This window comes from Castor canadensis, chromosome 2 (assembly GCF_047511655.1).
Source record: "Castor canadensis chromosome 2, mCasCan1.hap1v2, whole genome shotgun sequence".
Lineage (NCBI taxonomy): Eukaryota > Metazoa > Chordata > Mammalia > Rodentia > Castoridae > Castor > Castor canadensis.
The window spans coordinates 143,471,954-143,484,996 of NC_133387.1; the positions used below are offsets into that span (position 1 = coordinate 143,471,954).

General features: G+C 33.6%; 1 protein-coding gene across 13 annotated transcripts in view; it reads right to left on the bottom strand.

The window, feature by feature from the left end:
* Wdr72 (WD repeat domain 72) overlaps window positions 1–13,043 on the bottom strand; it is a 238,977-nt gene that overhangs the window by 76,852 nt on the left and 149,082 nt on the right. For 11 of the 13 annotated variants that reach the window (XR_012445487.1, XM_074065982.1, XM_074065977.1 and 8 more), the window contains 2 exons: window positions 9,884–9,963; window positions 5,045–5,246 (listed from right to left, as the gene is read on the bottom strand). Coding sequence is in view for 10 of the 13 variants with exons in the window: in XM_074065982.1 (XP_073922083.1) it covers window positions 5,045–5,246; window positions 9,884–9,963 (282 nt within the window). In the remaining 3 variants the exon portion in view is untranslated. Of the gene's footprint in view, window positions 1–3,565; window positions 3,675–5,044; window positions 5,247–9,883; window positions 9,964–13,043 lie in introns of all 13 variants that reach the window. The other 2 variants (XR_012445488.1, XR_012445489.1) reach the window with 1 other exon arrangement.

The window sequence follows — 13,043 nt, forward strand, 5'->3', positions numbered from 1 at the left end:
CACTTCAACCATGCTCCCAGCCCTTGCTTTTACCTTAGTTATTTTTCAGATAGTTTCTCTTGCTTTGTCAGGGGTCAGTCTCAGACTGCAATCCATCTATCTATAGCCTCCCACAAAACTGGGATTACAGTTACATGCCATCACACCTGGTTTCTTGATTGAGATGGGTTCTTGCTAACTTTTTGCCAGGGCTACCTTGAGTTGTGATCCTCCTGGTCTCTACCTCCAGGGTAGCTGGAATTACAGAAGCCAGCCACTACACCTAGCTTGTCTATTTGTATTTATTTTGGATAGTACCTATTTGGTTCATCTGCCCATTTGCAATTGAATTACTTGTGGGTTTTTTGCTAAATTTTTATATATTCTGGGTCATAACCTGTCATATGAAGAGTTGGGAAATATTTCCTCCCATTCTATAGGTTGTCTTTTCACTCTATTGATTGTTTCCTCTGCTGTGTAGCTTTTCAGTTTGATGTAGACACATTTGTTCATTCTTGCTTTGTTTCCTGGGCTTTTGGAGTCCCATCTAGAAACTTGATGCCTGCACCAATATCTTCAAGTGTTTCTCCTATGTTTTTCTCTGATCGTTTCAGATTTTTAGGTTTTATAGTAAGGTCTTGATCCACTTTGAATTGATTTTGTGTAAGTTGAGAGGATAGGGGTCAAGTTTCAATTTCCCATGTGTGGATAGCCAAGGAAGAGTCTCCCTGTAAGGAAATCAGCTATGTCTCAAAAACTCTCCAGAATGAGACAGACTTCTTCCAGAGAAGTTCACCAGGTAGAGAAAGCCCACCTCTTCTGCAAGACTGGACCACTGAAACTCTCCTGTTCAAGACATGTGTATTTTCTTCATTTACAGCAAATGTGCGGTTTTATTTACATAAAAAACACACTTTTGTCATTTAATTTTCTAGATAAATCATTGATTATGAAACTTCTGGTAAGATTATTTGCCATATCCATATTTGATGCATCATTTTCATAACCACAGTTTACCATGAAATTTAAATTTAGCCAATAATTCCAAGGTGACACTTTTATCTTCAAAGCCACCATTTCTATTTCAACCAATCTATTTAATAGAACAGTTTAGACTACTTGTTTAAACTGATTCAAATAACATTGTAAAAAAAAAGTAAAGGGAAATAACTGTTAAAGGCATTCCAGTAATAGAAACTAACAGGCACTTAAACAATGAAGGGCAGAAATATAAAACAGGTCCTGTTATGGGGAAAATACTAATGAGAGGGGAGGGTAAATAAAGAAGGTAAAGGTGGGTGAATATGTTTGATGTACTTTTATACATGTATGACTATGGCACATTGAAGCCTGTCAAAGTCATTTTAAAAGGGGGGAGGGGCAGAGAAAGAATAATGGAGAGGATGAACTAAATTGAAGTGCACTGTATGCATACATGGAAATGTCACAAGGAAGCCCCTCATGCAACTGTTGTACACTAATAAAAATGTTAAGGAAAAAGAAAAAGAAAAACAATGATTCTTGGCCTCAAATGTGAGTGTTAATTATACAATTTCTTAAAGAGAGTAAAGGAAGATAGCAATGTGATCACTATAAAATGTAAACTCAGATAAAATCCACCACTCTTCTAAATGAACACAAATATTATGACCTCAAAGACAATTTATGCTATGACATGTGACAAGTGAGAACACTGAAAAATAAATAGGCACAAAATTACAGAGTTCAAACACACATTATGCTCCAACTTTCACTTCATTTGATTTCCAGTGCTCCTCGGTATATCTCATACAAATAGTTCCAGAAATATGGTGATTTTCTTTATTGTGCGAACTGAGATGGCAATGATTGAACACCTGTGCTTTCTTTGGTAATGTGATTTATGAGACAGGAATAAAAATCCAAGGAAATCACTCAATAAATTATTCAATTTTCAGATCATCTTATTTAGAGCACATTTTTTTCATACTGCCAGTGTAAGTAGATAAGAGTACAGTGTCTAAGAAGATATCTGGTACGCACATATGGAAATGTCACAGTAAAGCAAATTAACTTATGCAATTAACGTGTTAGTATTTTTTAAAAGAGCATATCTGTGTTTGCTTCTCTGTTTTTAGTAATTTTGTGAGTACAGGCAAGACTCTCTCAATTCCCAGTTTATTCATTTAAAAAGTAGAAAAATAACAGGAAGCATATCACAAAGTGTAAGATGAACACCACTGGTGGGATTCTAATGGCTGGTGTGGTAATGGATTTAAGTTTTTACATTTATTTTAATTCTATTTTAATGTATATGAGAAATATACATATTTAAAATGTCAAATAAAAACTTTTCTCAGGAGAGAAGTTTTAGGTAGTACCAGGAGAATCTATCTTTCTCAGAAAATAGTTCTATTCAGTTGTACTGGAAGCTTCTTGTCCATGAATATGGACATTTAAAAAACTGGGAAGTCACTTGCACAAAGGGCTGAATTTTGGAAGCAGAATCTTAGGGTTCACATGCATTGTGCGAGAATTAGGGAAAGAGCAAAATAGCATTCAAAGTGCTTTACATAGGGTTGGAAGGCATTAAGAACTCAGTAACTATTCTTATTATTACTTTTTCTCATGGTATTTTATTGCCATATTGCGATAATGCTAATAAACCATACATTCTCCTCTAGCAAAATGAAGTTTATGATTATCCAATCATGATAAAACTATCCCCTTCTACATCCCAAATGACTCACAAGTAAGATGAATCACCAACACACTAAGAAAAAAATTAAATAAGTTAGGAAAAAGGGAGGTGTGGGTAAAGGGAGCTCACAAGGACAGACAGGGAAGGATCTGATAAAATTAAACAAATCCCATTTGTCATGAGAATATTTTATAAAATAACACATGCTACAATGGCACTTGGCTAAGTGAATTTGCTTATATAAGTTGAGGAACTATCAGAACAGTGAATAGCACCAACATCGTCTCCTTAAACTTTGTTGCTGCACATTCAGACAAAAGAAAATAACTATTTGTTTTTGTTTTTAAAATACCATCAAGTATTATAGGGCATAGCACTGTAATGAATGTCTAAAACATTTTCCTATAATTTTACTAAGTTCTTCTGAATAGTTTAAAAGATAAGTCTTTTCCCAAAAATAAAACCAATATTAATTTAATATAATATTGCCCTAGTTCCCTTTTCAATGCCTGCTATGTGTTTCCCATTTAATTGCAATTTCATTTAATATTTTCCTGCAATTCTTGAGAAAACATATGGTTAGCATTTTTGGATATGTTATTGCTTTTGAAAAGTTATTCTAAACTTCATCTACCAACATATAAAGTAACTTTAATATTTTGATGTCCCCATTCTTATCACAAATTCACTGAATTTTCTTTTACCATAGGCATTTTCATAATTGATCAGAACATGGTTGGTGCCAAACCTAAAACCCAAATGTCTGTAGTGATAAGCAGTTCTTACAGCAGAGGATGAACTGGGTCTGAGCTGGCCCAAAGTGGTGAAACTTCATTCATAAGTAGGTCATATGACAGCAAAACTAATTTAAAATTTCACATTGACAGTCTGCCAAGAATTTCTCACCCAGAAAAGCCACTCTCAAGATTAAGGATGAGGGTCACAGATGGCATTTCCCTGAGAGTTAACACATGATGGACACTGGAAGAAGCTTATCAATGACACGATGGCAGCTCTGCAGACGAACAAAGAACTCAAGCAGAAATTAAGTAAATCAAATGAAAATTAAGTAAAAAGGCACTTTTCTAGTTTTTGCTCAACAGGTATAATACAACAACATTTATGAAATATAAAACTGAGCTCCTTCCCATAGGTAAATTTATCAAATAATTAAAGCTACTTTCTGGAAAACAAACAAACCAGCCAACAAACCAATGACTTGAAATAGCTATCTACTTTTGTCAAATTATTTAATTTGCCACCATCAGCAACCATCTTGGCATTAAGAAATATTCTGCCTATTTTGATCTTCAACCGTTGCTGAATATACTTTTTCATCTCTCACTACATAACTCTCTTTGATCAATAATCTTCTAAAACTAATGAGAATAATTATAACATATTTCTAAGAATGACAGCTGTTCTAAGATTTAATTCTAATTAAATCTAATTAAGATTTGTTCTAATATTTAAATATAACATTTCTCTCAGTCTCAAAAAAATAAAATCTCTTTGGGTGCTTAAGAAGAACCTCACAATTTTAACAATGTGGAAAATAAATTTGTAACAGGTTTTCTTGAAAAAACATTCATTTAATCATATTATAAATTAATAATTTATCAAATGCTTGCCAATTAAGTTGAAAATTAGCATTTACTTTTTTTTGTTTTTCATTTCTTCCTCCTCTTATTTTTGTGTTGATTTTTGTTTTATTTTGTTTTTGAGACAGGGTCTATCTACATAGTCTAGGCTGTCCTTGAATTCAAGATTCTCTTGCCTCAGTTTCCTGAGTGCTGGGACTACAGACATGTACCACCATGTCTGGCTTCTTTCTTTTTTTTAAGTAATGGCTAATGGACTGAAAAACCAGATAACACTTTATAGCATAAATTTAGATTCAGTTGCTAGATATATCCTAGGCATTACTTTTATGAAATTATGATAAAGCTCATTATAAATCAGATTGTCTAATTATAAAAACTGGTTTAATTTTCTCTCTGATATTTCTCATTTTTTAAAAGAAAAATTGGCACATGACTCTTATGAAGGTACAAAATGAAGAATTTAGTACCCATTATTGTTGAAGTATTCTTGTAATATATAGTTTTGTGTGATTTCTGTTAATCCTGTCTTTATTTTTAATCACTTAACTTCAAAACATTATCACAAATAATATGAACTTTTCTTCTAGAAAATATTTATGGTTACAACAGAATCTAAAAGTTCTTTAAAAGCTTCACAATTCTAAGAGGAAATTAATGGCAGAATAGGTCAGAAACAGGGTGGTCAGGTTTTACAATGCAGAAATATTGTGAACTCATTCTCAACACACTCCAAGTAGAACAAAAATTGTTGAACGAACCAGTCCATAAATGTGGTACCTACTTTGCAGAGGCAAAATGTTTCCAGTGCACTGTAACTCTAGTTCTTCAGCCCATTCCTTCTTTGTCTTTGGTGGGAGCTGCATCATATCACAGTTACTACCTTCTGCCAAGGACACTGGTTGACTGCTGATTGGAATTTTTCTCAAACTTTTCATGTGCTGTTGAACTTCAGCCAAGAGAACAGCTTGTATTGCTTCAGTTACCTGGAAAGTTGTTTTTTAAGAATTATTTTTAGTAGAACTACAAACACCTAGAAGTTTTTTAGAAAACAATGGAATTCACTTGTTCACAGTGCACTGAATGCATATACAGCATTATCACAATGAAATCTCCTCCTAGTATTTAAAAAATGTATGCTAACCCAAAAACAAAATTAAATTTACAATTCCAAATCCCAGAATTTTGATTTGAACATGTTTTCCATAAATCATATTGTTCCTTTCTGCTAGAAGTAACACCTAAAATAAATTAGATATGGAAAGTCATGGTATTCAAACTATTCTTTGCAAATACAAGATTCTAAAGCAATACTTGAGAGGTATTTTCTTTTTTTTCAAAGTCCTTGAAAATATTTATATAGAGACATGAATATAATTATATAGATAACAAAAAGGATAAGAAAAAGGACATATAATCCAAAGTATAGGCTTTTCTCACAAAAGTAACCCTTTCTTGAATATGTATTTTTCTATTCTCTGAACTCAGCAAAAGATCTTAATTTTGACTGTTGATGAGAACTACAGGTGAAGTGTTTGTTACTGTGCTCATAGTTTCTTCTTCCCTTCCAGAGGAACCTAAATCAGAATTTTAGAGGAGTCGGGAGCAGGTGTCGATTTGTGAAAATTTTCTACAAGTGATCATGGTGTGTGGTAGGTGTTGAGAACCATTTGATCCAATGGCTGGGGAAGGAATTTTAGTTTCCTTCTTCCCCTGTCATCTTCTGAGGTTTCTTCGTTTAGCTCAATGGAAGTATGGTGAAAGAGTTATTCACTGAACCATTCTTCTAATTTGGAAGATTGAGCATGTGTCTGAAAACCAAGTTGGACAAATTTGCAACACCAGCCACCAGTCCAGCTGCTCCCCAAGGCATTCTTCTCAGGAGTCACTGCACCTTCTGCAGTTTATGTTCAAATCCTTTAGAATATCTTTTCTTCTACTACAGTCTCTGTCCTGGATTTTCCCAAATTTTTACTCTCTTGAAAGTCTTTCATATTTTGTGCTTTGTTTGCTTTTATAAAAAATAGTAAAATGTTATTTATTTACGTTGTTTCTTTTGGGGTTCAATTCTTTTGTCTAACTTTTCACACATGTTATTTGAATGTACTAATTTCAAAATGTGGATGATGTAGTAGAAAACTCTGGAATAGAAAAGGTTTGAGTTTCAATCAGTTACTATAAATGCAATCTTTGTCAAGTCATAATCTTCTCTGAAACTTCAAGTGCTCACTTATAAAACTGGGAAGATTATCATCTCTGGAAAATGCCTATGATTGTGATATAAGATATCATCTATTCCACTGGAAATATCTTATGACAACTTATAGGATCAAGTTATAGGATCAATGATGGTCAGCAAGATCTTCATTCTTTGTTAAATATACAGATTTATGCAATTTCATTTAACATTTTAATTATCAGATTTTCATGCCATGATTTTGTATTTTAAATTGATTTTTACATAGTCGTAACTATCAATAGATATTATAAAGATCTTCAATATGAGAATAATCAAAAATTAAAACAAGAGAATAAAATTATTAATTATAATGGGTAACATATCAGAGCCATAATAAGTAAAACAATGAATACTGAATAGCAAAAAATGAACTGGAAATAAACTCAAAAGTATATACATTTTAGGCTCAGCATGGAAACAACAGTCAGCATTGCTCTCATCCAGTGAGAAAGGCACATGGTATAAACATGTAATAATGTTATCATATCTGGTATGCAGAAGGCACTAAATAAATGCTATCTGTGTATTTGAAACATACAAGGTGTAGACTGCATACTTTACTGATAGCTTTTAATTACCAATGATTGCTCTTCCTCTAGTATATAAATATAATAGATATATTTTGTCAAGAGTCAATAGGGATAGTTTTCTCCAAAAAACATAAAAATTTGACAGTATTTTATATATAAGTTTGTGATTTTAATTATGACCCAGAATTGAGCACTATGACTATAAAAGTGTCTTCCAAATGCACACACATTTTTTTGAACAGGTAGATGTGAAATGTACTATATTTTTTATGAGGAAATGTACAGAGAATCAAAATAAGGTCTATAAATCCATTGGGTGGAAAGAGTCAGCCACAAATCTGGGCTATAGTATTGTAAGTATTACTGTGTTATGGACAAGCTAAAAACTTTTGACACTATGCGACTAACAGATTGGACAGCAAGTGCTATAATAGCTTCAACATCACAAGGACTCATAAGCACCCCGTGTCCGGCTTATTTTTCCAAAGTCCAGATTGTCTGATAAAAGCATTTTTCCAACACTACACCTCTCGCTGGGTCTTTCCCATCTTTTCAATGTCTCTGGAAAAACAACACTTCTTCATGAAGACCTGAATGTCATGATTTTTACCCACTGGCATTAAATTATAAAATTCAAGGAACTTTAGCATCATTCCAGAAACATGCAAATAGCACATCCAACACATCCCTGCTTTTTTCCCAGGGTTTATTTTTATGTTGAGCATTTCAGGTATGAGAATCCAAAGAGACAAACTCTGAACAAACTCATTCATCTGAAAAATTAATCATTCTCACTCTTTCCTTTAAAGGTAAATATTCAATTTTTGAAGTTGTATTTTTTCCTGTTTTATGAAAGTATTCCATTACCAGCTAGTGCTCTAAAATGCACCAAAAGTACATTCAAGGATAAAGGGGTAGGGGTGACATGATCAAAGTACTTTGGATGTATGTGTGAAAATAGAATAATGAAACCCATTAAAATTGTTCAAAAAGGAGGGGGGATAAAATAGTAATAAAGGGGGTAAATTTGATCAAAGTACATTATATGCATGTATGGAAATACCACCCTATGTACAATTAATACACACTAATAAAAAAAAGAAAGAGAAACAAAGTAAATTCTAACTTACATGAAGCAAGTAACTGCTTAAACACAAGACATTATCAAGAATCTCAGGATAGGTCTCTATTATTGCTGATAGTCCCAGAAATTCTTCCCATTTATGAGGAATATAAAAGAAAATTAACAAAGTAAATCTATGTTCTAGAGCCATGCATCAGGAAGTGGGTGAGAAGAGAGGGCAGTGAGCCTGGCTTCCCTGCATAGTGAGCAGCAAATGTGGTATCTGTCCTGTTGTCAGCATTGCACACAAGGCACTGAATCATAGAACCTTAAAGGACCATTCATCCAAACTATCCAAATCACATCAAAATGCAGTTAACTGTAAAATGAACAATTATAAATGATCTTTAGATTCAGAATAAATGTTCTATTGAATCTTTTCCTTAAGGACATTTTTTCTCATTGAAGAATTCTCTGGGTACTAGGGAAAAAATCTTACCTTTAAATGAATAAAATAAACTCTTTGGGGGTGATTGTTAATATGCTGATAAAATCTGAATGGACAAGTGTTTATTTTGACTAATACATAGAATGTTTACATTCTATACTTTATTATTAAATATTGATTGATTGGCTACTGTCACTACTGTTTTTCAGGACATTTGTGAGATGAGATGAGTAAGAGACAGGGTCCCTGCCCTCAGCATGCTGACATAACAGTGAGAAGACAAAATATAAGCAAGCAAAGGAATAAATGATATCATTTTTCATTAAAAGCAATCACAACAAAGAAAATGAAACTAAATAAAGTGATGGCGACTGATGGTATAGAATGGGAAAGGGTCTGGTGACAATATTGTCAGTTGGAGCAGTCAGGGAAGAGTTACCAGGTAGAATTTGTGCAAACTCCTGGATAAAGAATAAACAAATGAGAATTCTGGTCCTAGGCTACAGTAAAATCTTCAAGAAATGACCTTCGTGTATTTGGGAAATAAAAATAAAGTCAATATGGCTACATTGAGGTAAAAATGGGGACAGGAAAATATAAAAGACGTGGTTAGAATGGTAGCAAATCATGCAGAAACTTGTAGGCCATGATAACAATGTTCTACTATCATTCCTACTGTACATACTTGGTTTTATGGTATCAACACCTAGAGTTTGGTGTGACTTAACTTTGTTTCCCTATAACTAAAAATAAGAATGTATAGTTGGAATTATTGCTATTCTTATCTATCTATGAGGTTTACCAAGCTTATGAACAGGAATGAGGTTCCTATAAAAAGTCATCCAATCGATGCACAGATATTTATTGTGAAAAGCTACCAGTAAGCTTTTAGGACACAAAAAGAGGAAGAAGGACTTCAATTGGACATTGAAGAAATCAGCACTCTAAATCGGTTCACAGATTAGGTACTCTCATAATGGAAAAATGGTTTCTAATAAATAAATTCCCAAGAAAGACATGTTTATGTCATAGCACATTTGAAATCAAATAATAGACAACCCTGCTTTACACAAAAACCTTATCAGGAGAGAGATTACCTATGGCAGCATGAACCCACCTCCCTCTGCCACCTTCCTTCATGCTCTCTACCCTGGTGCACCCCTGAATATATGATTTTTCCATGTCTTTCCTTGTGACTGTGTTTACCTTAGGCCTTTTAAAAGGAAAGTCCTGGGAGGACAAGAGTAACTATCTACTTGAGCTCTCAGGTAAGAGGGGGATTCAATGAACCTTAGCAGCCAGAAACTCCTCCTGTAACTTCAAGGCCATGGACTGTATCATACCTGCACAGACTGGTCTCGCCAGCAGGAGATTAGCTTCAAAAGTGAAAGGTCCGCCTCAGGTGTATGAAACTCATTCTTACCTAGAAATACATAGAACACATTTATATCTTCAGAGTATTAAAAATGATGAAATCCAATGTCCCACCAACCTTGGCTGTATATTACAATCACCTGGGAAGGTTTGTTTCACAAACACTAATCCCAGGTTCAATCTTCCAGATAGTCTGATTTAGTTGATCCTAGAATGGGGTTGAGGCAGGTATTAATACTTTGTAAAGGTATCTTAGATGATTTTCTTGTGAGCCAGATTCAAGAAATATATTCAGATGTATTTCTTGAATATATATACGCATATATGATAAATATGTGTGCATAGTTCACACATATTTACATATATACGCATATATGATAAATATGTGTGCATAGTTCACACATATTTATATATATATATATATACATATATATATTTCTACTGGTAATGCTAACACAAATTCATGTTATATCACATTCATTTGTATACCTTAAAGCTGTCTTTATGTCTATTTGCTAACCAAGGACAAATCACCAAATTTTGCAATTTCTTCCTCATACAAATAGTTCCTGAAAATCAATCCTGCCATATCACATGTAAAATTAAATAAAAGGCTTGCTTTGATTTGTCATACCCAGTTATTCCTCTCAGATCAATAAGTAAAGCACTAATGTTTCAATTTCACTCATTCTGTTATGTGTTGTTTCTAAGTTTGCCCTCTTGAGTCTCCTTTCTATCTTTGCCTCAATGTTCAGTGTGAAATTTTAAAACTGAAGTAAGGCTCATCCTATTTAAATTGATCCACAGAATGCCTGGAGGTTCCCTACACAAAAACTCACTTAATTAGTATCTTTTAATTAATTGAAAATGTACATGTGATCATTCAAATGAAAAAAATTAATGAATTAAGGTTCTTTGATGGTTAAAGTATATTATCCAGGTGTCAGATCCCAGGTGTGAGATAGAGAAGAAGGATGAGAGCTTTTGCTGTTTGGAACATTGCTACTATTTAAATTAATGTGTTAATATAGGTTTGACATTCCTCTGTCAACTATTAAAATTAGTATTTGTCCAAGATGCTTTTGATTATGTTATCATTCTATATTGTAATAGATGATCGACATATTCATACATTTTATCACATTATAGTCAAAGAAAATATGATAGGAGGTGTCTATGAAAATTCAGGATATAATGAAAATTGAGAACATAAAAGAAATACATAAGAGAACTTTAACTCATCATATATATCATTTCTTTCTGAAGGAGTATAAATATGAACTTGAAATGACCAAAACCTGTGCATAAAACATGTATGAGGGAGCATGATAATTTTGAAGTCATATTTCCCATTTCTCCATAAGCACAGAAGGTAACAGAAAATTTTCTTTTGATCTCCTTTCTTTCTCCCACTCTCATTTTGTTGACCTTGTAACTCAGCCATCAAAGGTAAGAACTGGTCTCAACTGTAACTCCTTACTGGCATTATGGTACTTCACAGCACACTTTAATGTGATGCTAAAATTTTAATATGAGGCAGAAATGAGAGCCAACTTGTCTTGGCAAAGTCAGTGAGTTAAAGAATTAATTGCTACTTCAGGGGGAAAGATGAAAAGAAAACTTCCCAGGCTTGCCAATATTACTCAGCCACTGTTTCTGCTGACAGAAGTGAGCATTGGTTCCTGTCAGCCCTTTAGAGTAAGCACCTCAGAGTATTATTTAATTCTTCATGACTTAGTTTTATAAAGTTAATACTACAAAGTGAATCCATCCTTTTTCTTTATCTTTCATCTTATTATTATTAAGAATACAAAAATAATCAACAATGACCACCCCCATAAAACCCCTATATTTCTTTAGTCTTTAACTGAATTTTAAGTGCTACGAATGCCAGGGAAATTATTCAGTAACAACTTCAGCTGCTCAATCAAGCAGCTTGGGTTGCAGCACTCATAGGAAAAGCAAGGGTTTCCTTGGCTCTAGTTATCATTTTCCTGTCTTTGAGGAAACTTGTATGATAAGCCTTAAATTCTAACCCCTTTCTCAGTCTTCTAAAAAAATGAAAACTGAATAACTAACCCTAATAAAAAGTTACTGTCTAAGGCAAAAGCAGGTGACCCAGACGGTGATCACAAAAAGGGAACACTATTATAATGATATATGTGAGAAGTGAAGTGACTGAACCAAATGAAATAGGAAGGAGAAGAATTAGACTTGAATGGGAATTCTGCCCTCTTGCTTAACAAAAGTTTGACAATGAGTGATTCATCTAACTTTTATGAACCCAGATGTTTCTTAGGATAAAAGAGTCCCTTTTTGTAGGGTTCTTTGTATATTAAAATGAGATTATAATTGTTGTAGCATACCAGGCACTGCATATTTGAAAGTTATTTATAATTTCTCATTTGAAAACGTCTTAAGCAATCCTTTCAATAATCCCGTAGGCTCACTGTTCACCAGTTTTTGTGTTAGTCAATTAAACAGGTAAAATACTACACAACTTTGGAGGCAACATGCAAGTAAAGTCTGGAAACTTAACCTCATTTAACAAATGTAGTAAGCAGGAATTTTAAGGGAGTAAAAGATATGCCCAAGAGTATATAAGCATAAGTGGCAGAGCTGATCTTGAACCTCTGCTATCTATTTCATTTCTCTCCCAAATCATTGGCCTAGTCATTACCTACCCCTTAATTCTAGTCACTCATGAATTTAATTCATATATTAATTCAAAAATTGTTTGCTTAATTTTTGCTATACAAGGAACTATGGAGGACATAGCAGTGGATAAAACTGTCATAAAAATGTAACCCCCATAGGACTTACATATTCAGAGTAGGGGGTAAATGACAAATGGAAAAAGTCATACATCAAATAGTGAAAAAGATTACAGAGAACAGTGAAAGAGATTACAGAGTACAAAAGGGAAATAGGGTACGGAGTGGGGCATCCCTATTGATAAGTGGCATTTAAGAAGGACTTGAAGGATGAACTCATGAATAGAGGGAGAGAGGATTTAGCCATATGCATATCTAGGGAAAGAAAAATCCAGGCAATGGCACAGTCAAAGCAAAGGTTCTCAGACCTGCTTGTCATATTTAGCATAAAGGCAAGAGTAGGTGGAATTTATAG